The 23919-nt window shown below is 45.2% G+C and overlaps 2 protein-coding genes across 2 annotated transcripts in view; one reads left to right on the forward strand and one right to left on the reverse strand.

Annotated features, from left to right (window-relative positions):
- Positions 1 to 14355, forward strand: part of Meltrin (disintegrin and metalloproteinase domain-containing protein meltrin) — a 146537-nt gene extending 132182 nt beyond the window's left edge. The window contains exons 16-21 of the mRNA XM_077688055.1: positions 727 to 928; positions 2011 to 2088; positions 2899 to 3010; positions 6657 to 6798; positions 7674 to 8028; positions 10994 to 14355. Of these exons, the coding sequence (XP_077544181.1) occupies positions 727 to 928; positions 2011 to 2088; positions 2899 to 3010; positions 6657 to 6798; positions 7674 to 8028; positions 10994 to 11365 (1261 nt within the window). The 3' untranslated portion in view covers positions 11366 to 14355. The remainder of the gene's footprint in view (positions 1 to 726; positions 929 to 2010; positions 2089 to 2898; positions 3011 to 6656; positions 6799 to 7673; positions 8029 to 10993) is intronic.
- A 6920-nt stretch (positions 14356 to 21275) lies between these two features.
- Tyrrs (Tyrosyl-tRNA synthetase) lies at positions 21276 to 23919 on the reverse strand. The gene is made up of 2 exons (XM_077688056.1): positions 22383 to 23919; positions 21276 to 21728 (listed from the first exon to the last, which is right to left on the reverse strand). Exons 1-2 carry the CDS (start codon positions 23753 to 23755, stop codon positions 21512 to 21514), a joined length of 1590 nt encoding a protein of 529 aa, XP_077544182.1. The 5' UTR covers positions 23756 to 23919; the 3' UTR covers positions 21276 to 21511.

A 23919-nucleotide genomic window follows, 5' to 3' on the forward strand; every position in this document is an offset into this window, starting at 1 on the left:
CCTTACAGTGTCCTCAAACGAAACAATGACAAGGTTGGCAGCTTGGAACAGCTCTTGTCCTGTGTGCTGTTTTCACTATATGCTCATTTCTCGCGATTTCAATCTCATCTTAAACCCCTTAGACTACCACTCATGTGCTTCGTTGTAGGCAATAGATTTTCGTAGGGTTAAGACAACATGGCGACTACTTTGTTTTTTGTTTGTCCCAATTCATTGCTGGCTGTTCTGGTAGCTTGTCTTGTTGGTCAAAGTCAAGCCATTAATTAGGTAGTACGAAGCTTGCAGCATTTTTTTTTCTGTCTGCGGTAACCATTGGCTGGGTATGTCTTGAGGACTGCCTTGTTGCTGTAGAGAAAAGCCCTTTAACTGCAGGAGTACACATTTGGCGCTCTATTCTACTGATGGGCCAGCAATGAGCCTGAGCAATGTTCTAATTTTAAAATTATATGTTTTAATTTTAAATTAAAATGTTTTCAATAAAATGTATTTATTCTAAATCAACTGTCTGCTAATCTGTGTGTATGTAGCTTTCTTTTGATTTATGACTGCTACGTACATTGAAGTAGTTCACGTGAAACAAACAAGGGGCTGCAGTTTAACAAAAGGCAACTATGTAGCAAGGAGGAATAGTGGTAGGATCAATAGATTGCCTCTTTAGTGATGTAGGTGTGCCAGCTGCACTGTGAGAGCGCAGGCATGACCTTTGTTCCACCCCCACCCTTGCAGGGATGTAATGTGTGGCACCTTGCACTGCGTGCACCTGAACGAACGGCTGGAGTTTGGCATAGAGTCGGCAGCCGTGCAGTCCAAGTTTTACATTGACGAGAATGACAAGAGGTTCACATGTCGGTCAGCCATTGTGGACTTGGGATTGTTCACCGCCGACGTCGGCCAATCGCCAAATGGCGCTAAGTGCGGCACCAATAAGGTTTGTCAACTTGTCGTATGCTTTCCACTGCATTGCTTTTGATGGACTAGGGAACAAGGGTGTTTGCACATGAGCCATGCACCTTCTACCGTGATGACATCAAGCTGGTTTGTTATTCACCAACTTTATGGTTAAATTGACTTTGTGTTTCTTCACGCGCAATTAGTACGAGTAACGTTAAAAATGCTAGCAATCTCCACCTTTAGTCATGCAAACTTACCATTGTGTCGCCATAGCCAATGTCAGCAAATTGACAGGGGGAATGGTGCAAGGGAAATACAAGTTTTCCTGTAGTACAACAAGTTCTCTCTTGAAATACAAGTTTTCGAAGCAGTTTTCTTATTCAAAATGCAATTAAATGGACTCCACGTAGAAGCTCAGGATGTGTGGTATATGAACATTGTTCACTAGTAACTTCAGTGTCTTTTTAAAAGCTATGCTGCCTCAGTCTGATTTTCAGTGCACTGCAGTTAATTTTCATATGTACATTCATGGACAGCCTAAGCTGAAACAAAATTAATAACAAATGACAGATACTGGTGGCCGTGTGTTCGAAAGTGCCCTTTGCTGCTGCCGTGCGAGTCAGCGCATGTCGTCAGCTGTGCAATGGATCTTTCTGCTAGCACATGCGTGTTTCATCTGATTTCGCTAATCTGGAAATGACTCTTAGGCTCGCGCGACATTGTGGTTGCTTCTTGAAGAAAAAAAAGTTGGCAACTGCCGTGTACAGCTTAGCTAGCAAACGTGTTTCAGGTGTCATGATGTCCTATTTACATTCACTTTTGCCAATTACATCCCGTAAACAGATCGGCTTGACGCGACAAAAGGTTTCCAGATAAGGTAGGTTGTAGAAAACGCATGCGTGAAAGTTGCTGAGAAGGCGAAACTGGGCCCACTTGCAAGGCAGCTGTGAAGGGCACCCTCAAACACGTTTTATCTCATCGCAGCTTTCCGTTCTCATGGCAGCCACCAATATCTGTCGTCTGCTGTTATTTTGTTTCAGCTTAGGCTGTCCGTGACTGTACTTGATGAGCACATGTAGCTCCACAAAATAAAAAAATAATTTTGTGGTTTCCTTGCAGGCCTGTATGAATCAAAAGTGTGTCCCCCTTGAAAAACTATATGGTGTCAAATGCCCCTATGATTGCTACAATAACGGGGTAAGTTGTATATTTTGTTTGTATGTGTTTGTGTATGTGCACTGCATGGTTTTGGCATTGTTCCCAACCTTATTTGTGATAGGCTGGTAAGCGTACTGTGTAATTTGTTTACAGTGTAGACCGCTTATAACGTATGTCGCAGGAGTCACAAAAATCCGCACTATAAGCGGTACCGCACTATAACCAAAACACGCACGAATTCAACCACATCGCCACCTATCTCTCAAGTCAACCTATATTTATCATCACTCAAAAGCACAGCACTTAAAAACGAAGGCACGGTCTATATTTCGTATTATTTTTAACATCAGCCGCTGCTGCAGGGCAAAAGCGCAGTCTCACAAACGGTGAGCGCGGCTTTAACTTCCGTTGTGTTTGTTTTGAAAGACCATAGCTGCGTTTTTAGCGTCTATGAACAGATGCCGCAAGACGTGATAAGAACGCCAGCGGGATTTTTTTTTTACCCCACCTTGTGTTCACGATGCCGAAGGCGGCTGCTTATCAGCGCAACGTACTGGTGGTGGAAATCTTCGGCTTTGCTGTTTCTGGCATCGTGCCTGCAAGCAGCGACGGTTGAAATTGGGGGAGTTACAGGGCTTATGGGGGTAAGCTGGCTGATTGAACCAAGCAAGTGCAGTGGAGCACCCGTGGATCAATCAATTACACAAAATAAAGCATAACAAACTACAATAGGGAAATAGGGAGGTAAAAGTGAAGGCAATTTATAGTTTGCCAGTGTATGACTGTAAATGCACCTATGTTTCCTTGCAAGGGTGAAGCAGTGATTGGTACTCCTTGTTTTGCGTGCAGGTTTGTAATAGCCGAGGCCATTGCCATTGCATGGTCGGTTATGCACCACCATACTGCAACTACCCTGGTCCTGGTGGCAGTTCCGACAGTGGCCCCGCTTCCGATCCCTCAGGTGGCCTATATTGCTGTGCTCAAAGATGGCTTATTTTACAGGGAGAATCCACAGAAGCTTGTGTGCTCATGTGCTGTGTATGAGGAGCGTTATTTATTTATGCAGAGTACCCTTTCAGTTCCTCTAGACAGATGTAACTCGCGGTGTTGTGCAAGCCATAGAGGACAATAACACAATGTGAGCGTGTTACAGAGCAGAGTAAGAAGCAAATTCATGGCTCAAAATTAAACACGTAAAAAAAAAATGAAAAAAACACAATCCAAAAATAATACACGGTTGCAACACGTGCATGTTATGCAGTAAGAAACAGTTTTACATATCATACGAATGCGCTTAATTAAAATAATGAAGGGGGCAAACAAACCACTCAAATGCCAAGTGTCATATAATTGACACAGTCAACTATTCTATACACCGTTTTCCATAAACAGCCGTGAAAGGAAGAAAATGCTCGCAGACCTGGCATTTCGGCAGCCCACGTGCCTTCCGCTTCCGATGGACCAGCATTGCCTGTTTGCGTTGAGCTGTTAACATCGCTCGACGCGATGTACTCCGCTGCATAGTATGAGAGTGTTTTTAACCATGTGCCTAGTTTTTGCAAAACTTTCAACTGTTGTAGCCTATGCTGCAATGCGGTTCAAGGTGCAAGCGTCACTTGATCAGCACTGTGCAGTGGTGGGTTTGGGAACAACCAGAGAACCAACAGCACATGTGTGCGACTCGGCATGGCGAAAATGCAGTGCAGTTGTGCGACATGTTTTTGCTGCACAGCTTCCCAGCGGAAACTGAGTTCCAACATCAATGGACACTGTTGATAAACTGAAAAGAACTTGTACCATCGACCAACTCCCGTGTCTGCTTGGTGCACTAGTTGGACGGCAAGCAGACGGAGCGAAATCCATTTATCGCATGCAAAGCTGTGACATGGGTGACAAAACAGAATCCCCTTGGAAGTTAGAAGTGACTTCATTCCTTTATAACATTATAATGACTTTTGGTCCCTTGTAATCAATTTAAAATAACATATATTGTTCGGTCGTTACAGCCGGATGGCATTATTCAATCTCCTTTTCATCTAATCTAACCTTTAAAAATCACGGCATTTTGGTTACTTTATTTTTCAGTCAAACGCATTACACTGCCAAGGATAACGTTCTCCATCATACACAGCTGGTAGATAGCAGGATAAGCAGGCAGCACTGTGTGAAAGCATAACTCGAGGTGTGTCCAGGTTGAGCTTTTTCCAAATGAAACAGAAATTTCGCACTACGTGGTTAAAGGAAAAATTTCTTGTCCTTTTGCGTTGTCATGGAATCTAAAGTACTAGCATTACAAAACAGCCATTGCTGATCACGCAAAGCATTCATGGTGCAAGCAAAGGGACCACAAAGATCAACTCAGAGCGACAGTTTGAATACGCTGCGTGGAGTTAGCCAATCATGATCGCAACCTGGGAACTGTAGTTTGACTGGTTGTGCGGTTGCATTATTTTTCTGCCCAGTTAGTTCATACTCATCAGCAGAAAGATCATAATGTATTGCGATGTCAACTGCGTGGTAATCGCCTCGTCGAAAGTCCATCGCGAGTGCAGGTCAACGAGACCCACACACTGTGCTCGCTCCGCATTCGACATATGCGTTTCCGTAGACATGCCTAATCGGTGAGCATCACAAGCCAGGTGGCATTGAGAATACATATTTACTCCCTGACATCAATTGTTATGTCCGTCGGCTCCATACCTGTAGCGTTTGCATCTCAGAACTGCAGAGTGCCACCGGCACCACCACCACCACTGCTGCTGCTGCTTGCAACAGACAGGATCGCCTTCATCCACGCTAGAAGTGAATTAGGAACTAAAATCCACTGTTGCATTATTCCGCAGGTGATAAAAATAAAACAGAACACACACACACACAGAACAGGGTTCGCACAGGTCCTTGAAAACCTTGAAAACCCTTGAATTTAGAAGTGTAAATTTCAAGGCCTGGAAAGTCCTGGAATTTTTAAAGGGTCCTTGAAAACCCTTGATTTTTCTGGAGAGAACCAATGGCCTTCTCTTTTCACTAGAATCTAAAGTGTTTGTTGTGAATTTTAGGTGTTAAAATGTCAACAAACATTGTAACAATCAAGTTTCAGTGTATTGCGTGAAATTACGAGTTGTGGATTCTTATTATTACGAGGCAACATTGGTAGCAGCACTCCTCAATAGAATTCATGTCACGATACAATCTCGTGAAAGCGGGCTTCTGTTCTCTATCTTGCATGTTCCATCTAGTCTGTGGATGGCCTTTCATTGCATGTTTGCTGCGCCTCATACGCTGCATCTGTGTTTGCTTTTACGTGCAAATGGTGGACGTGTACATAGTTCATCCTGCCTTGCAGCAACACTTGCTGAGTTAATTTCAGCTGATAGTCTTGCTGACAAAGCAGGAGATGCAGGCAACATGAACTAAGTTTTGAAATCAAACAGCCTCAGCAAAACACAAAGAAAAAAGAAAACCTCCAAATACAAACTATGAAATAAAAAATAAAGCTGGGGGAGCATTTATGAACCCATAGCGCCTATCTAAATCTGCAATAATGTTCTTAGGTATTAGGCAGTAACAAAATTTTGCATTGTGTTGGAAAAGTTATAAATAATCCTAGATAGACATAAGATGGGGACCTTGAAAATGTGTTTTCTGGTCCTTGAAAGTCCTTGAAAACTCTTTAATTTTTGCTTTTGAAGCCCGTATGAACACTGACAGAAGCACTGCAACCGCTAACTGAACAGTTCATTGGGTAATGCTCAGACACTGAACAGAGGCACGGAAAGAACGGAGCACTTAACAGCCCAGCATGCCAGTTGCGGTGTTCGCTTCATAGACGGCACGTGCGTCTGGTCGGAAAAAACAAAATGGCAGCGCCAACTTCTAATAAAGAAAATGGTCTATACAACCAAGAAATTGAATTCCTCAAATTCTTAAGTATACAACTCAGCTTTGTATGACAGGGAATCTCTCAGTTTATTCTCATTAAGGGATAAAATTGAATTCAGGTGTCAAATCACAATGTGAAATAGTATGCATGTGCAAATACTAGTTTTTGCCTTCAAGGCGAATATGATTTTCTTGGAATAATTTTGAAGTAATAACTCAAATAGTATAAAAAATGTAATCCAGCACAGCCATAAACCTTGCAATCAGAACTCACCTGGCCACTTCTCTTCATTGCAACTTGTGCAATAGTCACTGAACTTTGACAAATGCAAGGCAATACTCAAAACCTTAGTTGGACTGTAGAAAATTTGTTTTGCAAAACACAAGTGCTCACTAATCTCACAAGGGCTTACCCAATCTTGTTTCCTTCTCGTTTCTTCACTAAAAATGCAAATGTCACTGTCATCAATGTTGCTACATCATATGAGCCGCCTGCAGATTATGTTCAAGTGGATGCAGATGGTTTTGTTGTTGTAATGGTTCTAAATTATTTGAATGCCAGCTCATGCACGTGCCTGTAAATCTGCCAACAAGGGGAAAGGGTGACTGAGGTTTTTGGGGGGTATTGCCATTTCAGTATTAGCTGTGACAATTAAAGAAAACTTTTAAGGATTCTACTGTACTGTCTCTCACTGCCTATGTGCGTGTGTGTTATTTTCTTCTTGCAGCTGGCTACAGTTTCATGGTGTCCATGTACATAATATTCCTCTGCATCGTGCCCTTGGCTGTGATCACCAGTTTCTCCATCTACTATTTCCGTCGACATCTCAAGACATGGTGGATGACAAAAGCTCGCAAGGCAGCAATAAAGTATGCCATCTTTCCGTTGCCACTTTTTTAAATGTAGTAATGTCGTAAAGCAAGCAGTGCTTTTGTGGACACTATATTGATAAGGTGGGCCAATTTGCAACTGACACTGTAGCACCTGATATCGTCCGCATCAGTCATGATTAGGGGTCACTGAGGGCAAGAATTTGCATTTGCATGTCCCTCCCCATGACAGATTCATTTGTTGCCCACCCTTGAATGTTCTCCTACAATCTCTCTATGTATCTCCTCTTGACTACTCATCCTGTTCGTTAGTAACCCTTTAGTATTAGTCATAGTCATGGTGTCCACCCGGTTTGTTTTTAACATAAATTCTAATCTAAAAGGGCAGTTTGAACTGAAAAATTGCATCTTTCATAGCTCTTTTGGCTTTCATTCAATGACAAACAATACCTTACTCTTTCAGGAAGGAAAAATTACATATGCAGTGTATCTCTTCCATTTCAATCCCATTGTTTTTGTGCCAAAAAAGGGCGTTTCACAAGACTGAGTTTCAGAACGTTACGACACGGATATAGAAAGTGTGAAGAGTAAGGCCGATGGGCAACTATGCCACCTCATGGCATCTGCAAAAAATCTCCCGAACTATGTTGCAGTATGTTCTACCGCAGGAAAGGCACTGCTAGTAAAAAATGCTTGTCAATGGTAATTGATACTGTTTTCTCATCGCCCGCCTTTGGCGTAACCTTTGCCAGCAGTAGGGTGTGTACCTGGAGTGACCGCTCCTTATTAGAGGGTAGGCGCTATTTTTGTACACACCCAGGCGGATTCACTGCTGAACAATAACTTCGTGGTGCCCCTGAGCTGCCATCAGTTGACAAGGTTGGCGTTGAATTGCTCGTTTGCCTTCCCCCCAGGAGCCGTGCTCAACAGGTGGGCCTGGACAGGCGTGGTGGCCGACCGCTGTCGAAGTTCAACATAGACGCTGAGGCGATCAAGGCCCTGAACATCTCGTCCCCCGTGGCCCAGCCCATGGTCCCTGCCGTCCCGAGTGCCCCGCCACTGCCGCCGCCCCAGCACCAGAAGCCCCGGCGCAGCGTGAGCCGCGAGCGGGGCAGCTTTCGCAACGTTGACATCTCGGGCCCCGTGCTGCAGAGCTCGAGCAACAGCCACGTGGCACCCAGCCGGCCTGCGCCGGCCCGACCTGCCCCTGCGCGGCCTGCCCCCGGGCGGCCCACGGGTGTCCAGCGGGCCCCCTCGTGCCCCTCGCAGGTGCCCGAAAAAATTCACCTCTTGGGGTATTTACACTGAACTTGGGCCATGAGATGCATCGTAGTGAAGGGACTAGTTTGATTTTGATTGTGGGGTTTAACGCGCCGACGCAACGCAGGCGATGAGGCGCGCCGTAGTGGAGGGCTCCGGATTAATTTGGACCACCTGGGGATCTTTATCGTGCGCCGAAATCTCGTACACACGGGCGTTTTTGCTTTTCGCCTCCATCAGAAAAGCGACCGCCGCGGCCGGGAATCGAACCCGCGACCTCGTGCTCAGCAGCGCAACGCCTTAGCCACTGAGCCACCGCGGCGGGTAAGGACTAGTTTAGACCATCTGGGACCTTCGATGTGTGCCGAAATCTTGACACACTGGCATTTCCACTTTTCGCCTCCATCAAAAGAACGGCCACCACGGCCGGGACTGAACGCGCGACCTTAGCCTCAGCAGCACAACGCCTTAGCTACCGAGCCACCGTGGTGAACGACCTCGAAGGTGGCTCTTTCCAGGCTGTTGAGCTTGGCTTTATTTACTGTAAGGCTGCACAGGTTAGTCGGTAACTATAGTACTACCTCCCATGTCAGGTGCCCTCTGATCTCCCCTTTCATAACGGTGGACATTCAGAGCCAAAGTTTACCAAAACATCTGCTGGCAGTAGCAGGTTGAATAATAAAGAACTTAATTCTCCCTTCTTTTGTGCAGCATTTCGAAGCCAGCTTTTATAAGGATGTTTGTAGCAATGGATTGCGATTATTTCTGTGTGATTGCGTTATGTTCATTACAGCACAACACCACTGATTGTGAAAGCTGGCATTGGCAACACTGTGGACTATAGCATCCCTTGCAAGCTTGCACAAATATTGCCTATATCTCTGTGCCAGCTTGCAGACTGTAATTGCAAGCCTGCCTGCATTTACTACCTGTGCTGTTCAGGCAAAGACAAGGTGTAATACATCAACTTAAAATGCTTTTTCACACCAAGGGTCATTAGAACAGGTTTGAGATGGGACGAGCAAGAAAACATGAGGAAGGAATCAAGTGTGTAATTGTGAAGCCCAACCTTTGGCTTGTAAAACAAGCCACCTTTCATTTCTTTCTGAGCTACCTTGGGTCAGACGCAGACTTGGAGAAGTTACATTATGTAGCTTCAGTGCAGAGTATTGTTTTTGCATTCAACTGGAAAGTTGATGCCATGTGGTAAAACAAAATGCCATACTGAAACCAAAAAAGTAGTCCTTAAACTATGCATACTAGATGGCAGAATATGCCTGAAACTGCCAAGCGAGCTTTGCATTTCTCACGAGCAAGCCATCAGTGCTCAGCAAGTGTGGTAAGGAAAGAGTTCAACGTTGAATCTTTGCAATTCCAGGATCACTTCAAATGAGCTGGGGAAGCGAAATGGTTATGTTATGTGCCTTGTGAGACACTAATTTATTATGTGCAGCATTATTATAAGGGCTCATCAGATCTGAGATAGGGTGTAACCATTGGGGCCACAGTTCGCACGTGCATCAGACTATGCAAAACATTGCTACTGTGGCGATGTTTTTATAGACGAGGCTAAACTGACTCGTGGTGTATAAGTGGTAGTGAAGATTATTAAAGGGACCCTAAAGACAAAACAGAAGTTGGCCTAAATAGATATATTGGCGTCCCCAGCAAACGAAAATAGGTACTATTGTCAGTCTCTGGAGCAGTACCTTTAAAAATTATCTCGTGAATAATAAAAAAATGAAGCTATCAGTTGCTCAGCAAAGATGGCGTAAACAGCGACTGACCGCATGTGCCAAGAACGAGAAGCGCACACACAAGCTCTTGAAGAAACACGTAAAATTTTTATTTACACGTTAACTTTCATAAGTCATAAACAATTATAAATGGTCAGGGATAAATCAAACCATGTCCACATTCATAAGCTGCCAAACCGCAGTGCCGCTGGTGGTTGCAATGGCTATTGCAGGTTCAGCGTAGTCACCTGCCTGTTACCTCCAACTCTACGTATACCAAGGCTCTGCTAAGTAAACCTATCTGTCGGATCATAAATTTGAACGTCTTTTTCGAGTTTTTGGATAAAAATGCACACGCACGGCTGCATAGTAATAGTACATGTACTGCCGTTCAGGTGCTCGTACATGGGCCTACCTAGGCACCGTGGTAGTGGCAACACGCGTTTATTTTATGCACAAGGGATACAAAGACGCCATGTTACGCTTTAGCAAATTTTGGTCTCTAGGAGAGAGGGATTAGGTAATGGGAGTTGGGGAAAAAAGAATGATACATCCAACGAGGTATAAAACTAAAGGACATGGTGGAGGCCAGATGTCTCGAGGAAGTTCGAAGAGCGGTGAGGAGGCGCCGTTCTTTGCTCTGATTGAAACGACTTGGATAAAGCCAGTCATTAAGGCTGGGTGGGCTTGCCAGTCCTACGTTTTTGAAGGCTTCTTGTCAACAGTCGGCAAAGCGAGGGCAGTCCCACAGGATGTGTGCAATGTCGTTATTGGCTGAGCACCGTGATCACTCGGGATCGTCTAGACTGCCGTATCTTGTAGCACGAAAGTGTGGTGTTTTGCACTGGGCATTGGGAGCTGTTACAAGTAGAACTAACAGATGGCACCACGTAGTCAAGCCAAGTGCACAGACAGCAGGCCAGCCTGCGGTGTAAAAGCCCCAAACACTGTCCGCCATATGTTGTGTAGGTAAAGTAAGAGGTCGCGGGACGCATTCGCATTGTTTAATCACCATCGCACATCCCATGCGGCACCAAGATTGGCACAGACAGCAGAGTGGCAGCTACGGACGTGTAGGGCGGGCAAGTTGTTTTGTTGTTGTAAAGCATAAAAGCAGGAAACCCTTAATATCCAGACAGCCAAAGGATGTCCACTTGATGTGAGGTTGTTACCAGACCTTTTATCCCTTCCTTTTTTCTGTGACTCTTTGCCAAGTATTGCTGGGACCTCCATTGCAGGGGAGCATGCGTGGGCGCTCACGTGTGGCACGCTCGGCAAGCCAGCGCAGCAACGGTCCTCGGCCGGCGCATCCACCCCCGCCGCGGCCCCCTGCACCCCCCGACGGCTCCCTGTATGACGACTGCGCCACGGCTCTCGAGTTTGGCGGCACACCGCTGGCTTTTGTGCACGACGGGAGGAACAGTGCACAGCAGCCTGCTGTTCTAAGTAGGCCGCTGCCCGCACGGCCCACACCAGCCGGCGCACGTCCCCCGACGGGGGTTGCGGCACTGGCGCAGAAATTCGAAAAAAATGCGGCGGAAGGTCCCCGGCCAGCTCATGGCAGGGTACAGGCGAATACGGGCCAGCGGTCCTACACTACGCTTTCGTGAGCGTCCCAGTGGCATGCTGGTGGTGTACATTTTCGTGCTTGGCGTGCAACCACGTTTAGCCGGATTCGCTTTTCCATCGTTGCATTGCTTGGGAGTGCAAGGTGCGGGAATGTTGTGCACCCGTGCGAGTGGTCAGCGGGAGCCCGCCATGCGTACGGGCTCCTTTGTTGATGCGTCTCCAATGTGCGCACCAGTCCAGGCAACACTGTTGCATCGATGAAAAGTCCTGTCTGCGAAGCTCATGGCACTGCCTGCCTTGAGTTAATGTGCAACAGATGCAATTATTGTGTGGCAAGCTAGAAAAATGCCATCCTACTCAGTAGCACACTGGAAAAAAAGGGACTAGCTCCTGTGCTTTTCCGTGAAACTGCTTGCACTGTATACAAGTTCTGTTTTGTTGCAGGACAGCTATAGAGGAGCTCCTGTTTAGATGCGCATCCATCATTTTGCAGCATGCCAACTTGAATGACCCAAATTCACTATGACCTCTTGTGGTTTCTGATTGTTTTACACTGTCTTGACTGCTTGCATAATATTGCCGTGACTAAATTGGGACCTGTTTGTTCACTTTGAACAGATTTTATGTTTCTCCCCATCATTTTAAACCAAGTTCAGGGCAAAGCTTATAATTCTGGGCAGACAAAGAACTCAATTTGGGGCTCAATTGGTTTGTCTGAATTACCTGTTGATTTGTACTTTTGCTGGCTGTAGCAAAATTAACCTTTTGATCTTTCAGTGTTACGATATCACACTGCATTGTATCAGTGACCAAATGTTCTGGGCATTTGCCCAACCACTGGATGTAAGCACAAACTATTGATTCAGTTTTTTGGTGAAAGTTGGCGGCACAATGTGGGAGCCGCCGCTAGTGCTGATGCTTGGATATTGTCCGGAGTGAAGTTTGCTTTCAATAAGCTGAAATAAGTAATTTGCGTGTAGCTAAGCGCTCCAGCCTAAGTGAATACAGCTGGAGAACAGTAAACAAACGTGTTGCTCGAATGTTAACCTGCTGTCTGTTAACCTGGCTGCACATGGAACAAAAGCAATTAGTGCTATCCCATCTGCAATAGACTCACGGTGAAATCTTCCCGGTTATTGCGCTTTCCTGGGTTTTACGTTGTGAAAGCTTGGTCCCACTAAATTTTAGTCCAGTACATGACCGAATATGTTTTCTTGAATCATGCCTTCTCATTGACCCCTGAAACATGTAGCAGTGTTTTTGCTCTACTTCCACGTCGAACAAGAATGCAAAGTCAATGCGGAGTATGGGTTCAGTAGCATTTCACACTGCTTACTAGATGCATTCTTGTGTGTGTGTGTGCGCACGCGCATGCCCACACAGGCTCTGAAGCACAGTCTTGTGCAGTCCTCTAAAACGCCCATGAAAATTGACCTTTGTGGGGAGGGCAGCAGGTTGGCAGAAAGGCTGCAGCTGCAGAGTGGAGCGAAGGACACCAATCCTTGGTGTGCGGTGGGCTGAGCCCGGAACTTGCGCTCCGATAATTCAACACCTATGGAGCATTGCTTTTCTCTAGTGCCGATGTCAGTTGAAGGTTGGTTGTTTCGTGTACAGTGTTGAGCAAGAAGCTGGCACAAGCAAACCTAGTTGAGTGTGTTTTGCTGGTTGGTTGTTTCGATGATGCACTCCTACTTAACATTTTGCCATGGTACAAAGCTCATTGCATGGTGTTTCGCCGTAGAACGTTTTTGACCGTTGAATTCTTGTGACAGTTTTCAAGGCTTTAAGAGCTCTGCAATTAGTCTTGCACCATAATGCCTTTGAACGAATGCTGCTGTGTGAGCTTTGGCCGTTCTACAACTCCAAATGTTTCCATCATGCATCGCATTGCTGTCGCTTGACAAAAGCACTGGACATGGTGACAGGTAGCATGGCTTTAGACAAAGTTTTAGTTTTAACCGCGTAACTATTGAGTGCTCTAAGAAGTGAAGTAGTAGGTTCTTAGTAATTCCACTTTTTCAAGTACACTGCAGCAAAGCTATCTATACCAGGCGCCTTACCATTTACCATAGAGTGGCTTTATAATGGCACGGCAACTTGATGTTGCGGTCGGAAAGTGAGCCAGAACAGGACAAAGTTTGCGGGTGTGACGTGTGAGCCATATTTGGCTTGGCAATATGTGACAGTAGCAGGCTAAGTTGTGCCCTCTACAACGGTATGAAAATTGTGTGTTGCATGGCTCTTTTTTTTTTTTCTTTCCCCTCTCAGTTTTAAGTGATGCCACGAGTCAGTCCACATAGCAAGCTTTACTTGCCTAGCCCATGTCTTGGCATACTTTCTTTCTTTGCCTCCAGTATTAGACGATCTTGTTGAACAGAAAAGGAAGCAACATGGGCATGCTGGTATGGTGCAAAAGTTGCTTGGAGTGTGATACAGAGGTAACGCAAAGTTGTGATCAAGCATACATTGCAACAGCGCTGTGGTGACAGAAGAGGCGATGGCAGAACAGAACTAAGCCTAACTCCCAGGATTTTTTTACAAGAGTAACTCTCCTGCCAAAACTCCCTGCTGTGTGTGCTCGTTTTCGTAAGTGCCTATTTATAGACATTCTACATCTATTCATTTCTGTTTTCCCTGCATGTGAAGAGGGGGCTGCTTGGAGAGAACTTTTCTGCCATTGTCTCGGAGTGGAGCATGCAGGCCACGCATTCTTCGAGTGCATGTGGCAGTTGTTACGCTAGAAGGCTATCCTAAACTAGAGCAAACGTTGAATTACAATGACGTTAACTGATTTTGGTCTTGCGAGCAGACAGAAGTCTATGCCCATGCCTGTGTGCAATATAGACAAGCTGTACATTTTTTGTGCAGGACTACTACCACTAGTGCAGTTTCAAAGTGTGAATGTCACAGTTTTTATTTTGTTCTTGTATATATGTATTTACTGTGTTGAAAAAAAAAAAGGTTGCTTCTGTGAATGAACATATATATATATATATATACATATGTACATAATAAACCGTTTATTTATGAATTTTTTTATGGCCATTTGTTTTTCATGTCCCAGAACCAACCACAACCACACATTAAAGAGATTGGAAATGAAATCACAATAATCCAGCAAAGTGAAAGATCTTGATCAATTCCCCCACACTTCTCATCTCAAAGTGCTAGTGTGGGACGACAGCAATAGTTCGAGGCTTGCTCGCAGCATGGAGACATCCAATGCATAACTTTGCCCAAACCACGACCAGCTTTATAGATAGCGACCTGCCCACACGCACCGATTCCGCGTGCTGAATTCGTTATTGCTTGTTTGGCTTTTCTTTAGTTCTTTCCGACGCCACTGCACCGGCTGGCGCTGCATTTAATCCACATTTCTCCACTGTGTACGCATTTGTTCAGCTTGCCATGGTTGTTGCTTAGTCTTTCTCTGAGTCCGTTGGGCTCAGTATTTGCCGATTCACACTGGGGGAAGTGCGCACCTTCTGTTGGATCAACGGTGTGGTGAAAGAAGTTTTTTAACTCGAAATTGTTACTTGGCTAGGCTGGTGAAAGCACACACCCGGTCGGCATCCACCAAACGCACACCCACCCAGATCGTCCACAAAAGACATTCCGCAGTTGCTAACCCTTGCCAATGCATTCTATGGCATTCCACATGCTTGAGATAGCGCCTGTACATCCGAAGAAAAAAACAAGAGAAAAATCGGGGCGTTTTGTTCTATAGCATGAAACAGAAAATATAAGCTTCCTGAGGAAGAAGCACTTTGTGCGCACTGTTTCATGTAGTGTGGCAAAAGGAAAAACAAGAAGAAACACTCGGCACGAGGTCAATTCCTATTGGCTTAAGGCGCATAGCACAAGTATAACAAAAAAAAGACTCATCAGAAATTTCTCACTCATTCTTGGTGGTCCTTCAGCTTTTGTGGAGGCAGTGTACCAGTAACATGGACAGTGATTCTTGAAAAAGTAGCTGCAATGAGTCTGACGACGAGGTTGTAGGTTATAAGTAGACTTGGGCAGGATGTTCGGTGACAAACCAAGCCAAAAGAAATGTGTTTGCTAAAAAATATGCTGAGAGATCCTACAATATTTTTTGCGTCATACTTTCAGAGAGAGAGAGAGAAGCTCTTTATTAAAGAAGGGAATGCAGAGAGGTTTGCCAACATGCTTATGTCGACATGCTACTCTGCAGGAAGGGGAATGGGGAAAAGATAGATGAGTAGTAAAAAGAGGAGTAGTAGAGGAAAGGAGAAAAAAGGGATAGAATCATATATAGGGTCATGGGATGTAGCGAGGACTGTCTGCATAAGGGGGGGCTCTAAAGTCTCAGCGACGCCAATATCTTCAAGATACCCAAATAACGCATCCAGGACTTTCCGTTGAGATGACGCAGAATGCCATGGTCCAAGTAGCAGGCTCAGCGTAATTGGTCCAGGGTGAAAACATGTCATCTTCTTATGTAACCGGCTCCTTGCGTCGGTGTAGGCGGAGCACTTTAGGAGGACATGCTGGACGGTTTCGGGGGCACCACAGTTGTCGCAATATGGGCTTGGACTTTGGCCTATGCGATGTAAGTAGGCATTAGTGAACGCCGCATTGAGTGGCAGTTTATGAAATAGCGTTTCCCGCCGGTGAGGTAGTCGTTCTGGCAGCCTCAATCTCATCTGTGGGTCAATTGAGAACAGGAAGTTATGATGATGTACCGGAAGGGACCATAAGTGGTTTCTTTCTGCTAGAGCTGGTTCCTTGGTCATAGTTGAGGCATCATTTTTTGTAAAGAAAATATCTTTTGTTTTTTGCACGATGGTATTTATTGTGAACAGCTGAGCAAGCCCGGCAGGCCCACGGTAAAGGTAATTTATTTTCACCACGGTCCGATCGCTTCGGTACTGGGGCGGTGGCTCAACAAGATATCCCGAAGATAACTGTGGTTCTCAATGAAAGCATCGACTTGGGACGACTGTCACACCGAACTTTTCCATTAGTTAGGCTTGTAAGGCACCCAGATGGAGCTCCTACAAGCGTGGCGCTCCAGTTATGGTGAAAACGCCGCAGCCACTGAAAAGGTTGCTGTCTATAAGAGCTCCCTTCGCCGGAAAAACGTGTTCCCGCAGAAATGTTTGCGCTTCCACACACATAGTGGCCCTGTTGAGTTATTCGAGCCTTCCCTGTGAACTTTTGCATGTGCATAGACGAGCTTAATGGCAAAAGAAAGCTCCTTGACGTAAAGCGAGAGCCGGCAAAATTTCCGCATGTTTAAATAAAGGAAAATGCTCGAAAATAAAGAATGGTAGTCGACCAGGCGCATACAGGAAAAGTGTGGTTTACTTGTGCACGTTGGCATTTGCAAAGGTAAGAAATAGGTCTAGACTTAACCATGAATTCTCGTTGCTGGTCGATGCAACAGGTAGTGATCGGTACAATCAGCATTGATTGGTACGACTGCTACTTTTCATGCGAGCAGTCGTCGGCCCCACTGCGAGCGAAGCAGAGCTGACGATGCTTGGGGATTAAACTTAGCCCCACCTTGACGGAGCGCGCCATCCCTACGCAGCAATTTTTTGGCGCGCTGGCTCCCATTGTCGCCGGCTGCAATGGGCAGTTCACTTTACAAAGCCGGCCATGGCCCAAATGACCGCTGTGGCACAACACAACCTGACACGTGCGAAGTAATTAAAAGTGTGCCCCTAGCATTGATGCATTGAGTGCAACCACTGCTAATGTGGTACTACGTATTATCACACTAAAAAATGCACAAACTTTATTTGTATTACAGTATGGTACTGCAACAATGATACTAACGTTTTTCAACTTATGCTGGACCTTAAAATGATTGTAACTTGATTACTCTAGTCAAAGTGCTTTCTCGTCTTGGAAGAGCATGCATCAAATAAAAAATAGTCTGCGTAACAAATTGAATAACATGCTTGGCAATAATCCGGCTGTTTTCTAGTGTTATAGAAAACCACGACACACTCGGGTATCGGTACAGGGTGTGGCAATAATCATAGGTTCAACCCGGGGCTGTTTCAGCCTCGTAAAAAACACCATTGTGTGCAAAAACTTAGCCTCACTAAGCATTATTCACCTGGAATGAAACTAGAATTTCTAGTGATAAAAACAGCTCTCAGATTAATACTGGCAACCAAAGGCACCTTTGTGCTGCCAGGCCAGCAGTGGCTATACCTGTTGGGCTTTGCTGTGCATTGATTGGCACTAAACAGGCACCTTCTAAGGCCTATACAAGTAACACTAAGAACTAGCTGCCTTTGCCATTGTGTTTTAGCAATGCAGGCTATGCTCGAACACAGTTGGCTGTATACTTGCTTCATGTTGTTAACGGCTTGGGGTTGAGGACAGCAGGCACTTGCCTAAAGTTCTCCAGCTACCACTGTGTTAATTGATGTTGCTGATGCCACCCCAGGGATGTGTACAGTTTTGCAGCCACCACGTTTTGACAGCAGGCACTTCGACGCTGCACTGTGAAACAGGTCTGTCGACTGGCAGGCACACCTACCCATCGTCAAGCCTGACAGCAGATGGGGAGCAATGAGCAGGGAATAGAGAAGGGCCACAGAGCACGTCATGCGCATACTGGAACCATCGTATGCATCCCCTGCGACTGGGTGCTCTAGCTTTCGGTCAGTCATACCTGACTTGACACTAGACTGGGTAGCTTTTGGTACAAAAATGTTGCAATAGTAGCTTACTGGTACTTTCTTGGGTCTGTACTCCTATACGATTGAAATATTGGTATTGTAATATCTTAATAGAGAAGAAGGTACTTTCACAATGTTTAGAATACATCACAATGCGCTGCAAGACTCGGCTATCATTTATTACATTCTTTGAAGGTCTTTAAGCCATTTTCGTTAATTTTTAACCTACGCACCTCGTATTTTTGCACAGGGCATCGTCTGGCACGCTGTGAGCAAATATGCAGTTGTTTTGTCTCGGTGCCCTACCCAAATTCTTTGTTAGCTGTGCTGCAATATTGGCTTACATTATATGTCTGCATTCTCAAGGACCACAGAGTGCAACTATACCAGAACTGCAATTTTATCTTTCTCATCGAACATACTATGACTATATGAAATTTCATCTAATAAAGTAAGTACCAATATGTTGGTCAAATAAAGTACAGAACATTTTATACTTGTGCTAACAATGGGTATTTATTTCCATACCTTTATTGCACTATCCAATGGATAAGATTTTGAATGTGGCAAGAACAATGCAAGTCTGACCACTACATCTCAAGGTACTGTGGGCAACAGTTGGTCCCATAGAAAAAGCTAGTTTTGAGAAAAACAGAAGGAACTTTAGAAATGCCTGAAAAAATGGTCATTTAGAGGAGCACAGAGTGCATTGTCTCGGTAAGTATTTGACTAATATTTTGGAAGTATTTTCATTAGAACTTGTGAATTATGAATAAAAGGAGTACATAACATTTGTTTTTTGTTTTTTGGCAAACTTTCTACCCTTAAAAACAAGGGTCCCTCTGAAGTGTTTTTATGGCAGGGGTTGAATAACGTGGTGCGGGGAGTTTTTTCAGTGGGGGTCTTATGTTTTGCTATACCCTGTTGCTTTTACAGCAGCCGATTTTTAGATGTCTCAGTGGTCTTTCATTAGATTGATAACCAAATGAAAGGTATCACCATGATCCAACACTTTGGAGTAATGAAGGTGGCATTTATTTCTTACAAAATGAACTTATGCTCAATCACAGTGATGAAAATATTCTTCTCATTTGTGAGTTCAGCCATGACCAAGCTGGCACTGCCATAAAAATGGCCTTTTACCGAGGTAAAACTGATGGGACTGTCTTATCAGCAGGTCTTGCGCATACAAGGAAGGTATGTGCCTTCATTAAGAATTTACTTGTTACTCAATTGAGCTATATCTGTTTACTTGCAAAACAGCCTGTCATGTGCATTATGAGACTGATAAATATCTTCCTAGAAATCATCACCTTGCCCAAAATGAAGGGAATATCTCAGCATCTGTGTTTCCAGATACTTTTCTGTTCTATTTACTCAAGTACCCTGAGGTATCCCGTTACATCAAAGACAAAACTATCTCTGTATCTGTATGTTACCCTTGCAGCACACCTTGATATTTTTATTCCAGAATATTTTCTTTAATATCTTTGCGCAGCCCTGACGAGCACATTGTTCACTTTATTGGTGTTGAGAAGTTTTGCTCAAAGAAATAAAAATAAGACCTAAGATAGGATAAGACAGGGTAAGGTGCCATCGAATCAGTAGACTGGGGTGGCAGTAGGACTGCTTTCCGTGAGCTTCATGGAACCCTAAAAACAGCTTTGCCACAATTTGCTGCAAGTATGCCTACCGTTCTGCACATTTTTGCAGCTGTCGCTACTGGCACCATGTTCACAGTGCTTTTACATAAATTTGCAGCCACGATAATTTGACAGTTGTCACTGGTAACGTTGTGCCCTGACATGCACACACCAGTAAAATTGTACACAATATCCAAGCACACAAAATACAAGAATAAAACTAGTCAACAAGCAACTTGGGAATGAAAGACAGGACCACATCACCCATCAACATTCCTCCACTTTCGCTCTGGCTCAAATGAGGGTGCATTGATTAGATTTTCCCCTAGTACATACTGCCTTAGACAAGTTTGTGGCATATATTAGCAACAGTAAGAAGCTACCCGTCATGTATAAAGTGCACATGGTTGGAACATCTAAAAAGTAAAGTTGAGAAATACCGAAACAATACTGCATACCAACAAAACCAACAAAAAAAGAATACTGGGCGAGGGAGAACAAGGATTTCCTTGTGTTCTCGGTAGTTAGTGTGGTATTCAAATAAGCAACTAGCCCAGCTATCCGTCTTAGATACTGAAGCGGGTGTAAAAGTTACTCTAACAGGTAGTATTCAAAACGAAAGATACCTTATTTAGATCTTTGGACTGCAGTACATGAAACTATTGAGTGGATGGCTCTTCCTTTTGGGCAGTTCCGTTCCAGTTGCGCATTGAACATGACGCAGCTATGGCAAAGCACCAAGATGATGGACTACAATACTGCTACAACAGATTGAATATGAATTGCAGTGGCGTTACCCTAAACATAACTTCCAGCTAGGATAGCTATTTTACATTGCACTAACAATAAAGATTATTATTTCCACAGCTAAAGATTAATATTATTATTATTAAAACATGACTAGTAAAGACAATTAAACAAGTGTAGTACGAGATGCTAGGAGTAAATGCACACAGCAACAGTTTCCACGTGCTGTTCATTGCTACATGTAGCTTGTATTATGCACCTGAAATGAATGGCAGTGCATTTCAAGTGCACAGTACAGTACTTATGATGACATTAAAAAACTACTATGTTCATTGAGGCTTGTAATGATAGAGGGAGCATGACAAAGCCATGCATCAGCAAGAACAGCAAACTATCACTGTAATCTTTTGTTAGACAGTATTTCACCATTTTGATTTACTGAATGATGGAGACAGCCACAAGTTATCTGTTAATCCCAGCTTAGCTGCCGATGGGGAATCGAACCTTTTCCCTAACCCAGAAAAATGTGAAAAATAATGATTCATCGATTCATATAGCGCCACAAATGTCAACTGCAGCGGTGAATGCCAGCTGTAGTGACAAGCCAGCATGGACTGCTCTCCCCTTGCCAATGAAGAACTACAAGTCGCCATTCCTGGGAACACGCCACTTTATTATAACGGAGTACCACCAGAGATACGGGAGTCGCAGAACATACCCTCTGAATAAAGGTGCAACGCCGATAAGCGCCACATACGTTTGTTGTAACAATACATACATCCATTGAAAATGCTTGCAAAAATATGCTCCATTGCTTAGCCAAAAAATTGGTACGAAATATGCGTAAGGGTATCCTCCTTTGGTGTAGTAGCTCCCAGGTACAGTACAAACCGCATCAGTCATAACCTTATAGCCTTTATTGCTGACCTTAATAAAATTACATCTCCATGAACAGCAGAATGTCTGTGAACTGACCCGCCCCTTCGAGCATTGCAAAAAACGGTCGGTCAATTTGGGCCCAAATAGCCAATGCCATTTTCAATTTCCTGGCAGTGTGCATGGCACACATGTAGGGTCCATTTAAGCTTACATTGTATAAGTTAAGGCCTGGCCATAAGAAACAGCAGTTGCCCCGCTATTTTATCGGTGCTCCCTTGAGAGAAGCACAGGTGACAGGTTGTCCATTCACGAGGAATGCACAACCCCTCCACTCAGCCACGAGCGATGCAGAAACCTTCAAGTCCACCTGCAGCTTTTCCCAAATCTTCTTTTTGGGGTTCAGCTGGCTGTCGGGCTGGATACTGGCATCCTCGTAGCCTTCAACGAGGACTCGGTCACCGGGACTGCAGTTGCTGCAAGCAGAAAATCACCATGCATCAGGTCACCAGCACCATAACAAATGACAAGTGATGATAAACTACCAACTGTTACACTTTTTTTTTTCTTGCCAGGAAGCTATCAGGACAGTTATAACTGCACCAAGATGTGAGGCAGCAATCCATATCACTCAAAATGAAATAAGTACCTGTTGGAATTTTCATACTACAGCGATAAAAAAGGAGAAGCTTTTATGTAATAGTAGTATATATCAGCTGCTGCTCAGCACAATGATGCAGGTTTGATCTTAGTGGCTTTTTTTATGATGGAGGCAAAAAAGAAGAATGCCCATGTGTCGTGATTTCAACACGTGTTAGAGATCTACAGGTGGTCTAAATAAATCTAGTCCTCCATAATGGTGAGCATTATGGTTGCAGCGTTAGTATATAAAATTGTATAATAGCATGGCTTAGTTGACAACAGTAGTTTGCTAAACGAACAGGAGACGCAGTTGGGAAAGCCAATTCTTGGGATCCCTCGATGTTAATGTTTGGGCTAAAGTACCGCTTAAGAAAGGAGGTTAGCCAAAACTACTTCCATCTCAGCTGTTAGCAGCTTAGTTTGCGCATAAAGACGGCCCAATAAATAACCAGTGTTGTGACCTCACACGCACCGCTACCCCTGCTCACCTGGGAGGCTTGAGCGGCTCAACCTGCCGTGGTTCCTGCACAGAAGCGCAGAGCACCATTGCTTGCGACTCGACACCTCGCATCTTGGACGGCTTCAGGTTGCACAGCAGAACAACGTCCTGGTTGAGAAGCGCCTCCTTGGCCACCAAGTTCCGTAGGCCGCTGACAACAGTGCGGGGCCCAGCAGGCTCACCCAGGTCTACCCGAGACACATAAAGGGCATCTGCATCGGGGTGGTCATTCACTTCAATGATGCGGCCAACCCTCAGGTCAAGTCGCTGCGGACTAACTTCATCGAACACCGCTTTCGTCGGCGGAGGGTAAGCATCGGCCGCAAGCTTCTGGAGCTTGGGGTCATTGAAAGCTTCCCTTATCGGATCTAGTAGCCGGTTTAACTGCACCTCAACCATGGCCTTCAAGTCGCCTGGGTGCAACTTGAGGTTCTTGAAGTCCTCTTCCAGCTCTTCGTATGTCGAATAGACGATGTTTCCTCCATGTTCCTCGCCGCGCTCAATGACCAGTTGCGTGCCCTTCTGCAGGGGCACAAGCACGTGCTTGACGAAGGCAAGGACGCCGTTGTCCTCCAGGTTGCCCGGCTCGCAGAACGCCTTCTTCAGCTTCTTCTTCACAGCCGCCGCCGAGTCGAGCAGGTCTATCTTGGAGTCCTCCTCCGAGGAGCTCATTTTGCCCCCCGACAGACCGGGCACCATGGGGTTCATGAGATGGATGCGCTTCTCGTAGCCCAACTGGGGCAGGTACTTTTCGGCGAACGTGAAGATCTTGCGCTGGTCAACCCCGCCGAACTGCGCGTCTACGTGCAGGTACTCTTCGTCAAGGGCTTGCAGACACGGGTACAGCATGCTGCTCAGAAGAGGATGTTCCACTTGCTTCACCACTTCGGCTCCAGCTTTCTTCGCGTCGTGCTCGGTTACCAATGAAACCAGCCGGTACACATCGAGGGAGAACTCTCGGCTCAGCTGATACGTAGAGCCTTTTACAAACTTAAGCTTATCCAGCGGCACGCCGATCGACTTCAACATCGCCTTGATGACATGCTCATAGTACTGAGTTCGCAATTCGAGCAGTTCCCAAGGGGCCTTCATGTTATCCAAGTACGCGTGCAAGTCAGCAAAAAGGATAGTTACCTCGCACCCGGCCTTCAAGAAGTCAGCAATCTTTGACATCGGAACGAAGTAAGCAACGTGGGGCTTTCCCGTTGTCGCTGTTCCCCAGTAGATTTTCAGATCTCGTTCTTTCATGATTTCATTCATTCGGGCTTCACCGAGGACTTCCTGGAGGTTTCTCGTGACGAAGTCCACTTTCGCTGCAACAGATGCGCTGCTACCATTCTCTTCGACGGTGTGTTCCGCCATCGTAGATGCCAAAGTACAAAAACCGTAACGTAAAATGAAGCTGCTCTACTTTTCTGACACCCGCGAAACGAGCATACGGTACGCCGACACGTGTGGCGACAACTCCACGCAACCAACGCAACACGCCGATTAAGTTGACGTGAAGGCCAGCTGCAGGCGGCGCC

The sequence above is a fragment of the Haemaphysalis longicornis genome, unplaced genomic scaffold, assembly GCF_048455015.1.
Source record: "Haemaphysalis longicornis isolate Haplotype H1 unplaced genomic scaffold, Haemaphysalis longicornis Haplotype H1 scaffold_1, whole genome shotgun sequence".
Classification (NCBI taxonomy): domain Eukaryota; kingdom Metazoa; phylum Arthropoda; class Arachnida; order Ixodida; family Ixodidae; genus Haemaphysalis; species Haemaphysalis longicornis.

What these genes read in the sequence shown, in the direction of transcription:
- Tyrrs (XM_077688056.1), bottom strand. Translation starts at nt 23,755, where the DNA reads ATGGCGGAACACACCGTCGAAGAGAATGGTAGCAGCGCATCTGTTGCA. An exon ending in GAGCCGCTCAAGCCTCCCAG is followed by an intron (nt 21,729 to 22,382) that starts GTGAGCAGGGGT and finishes TTCTGCTTGCAG; the next exon opens with CAACTGCAGTCCCGGTGACC.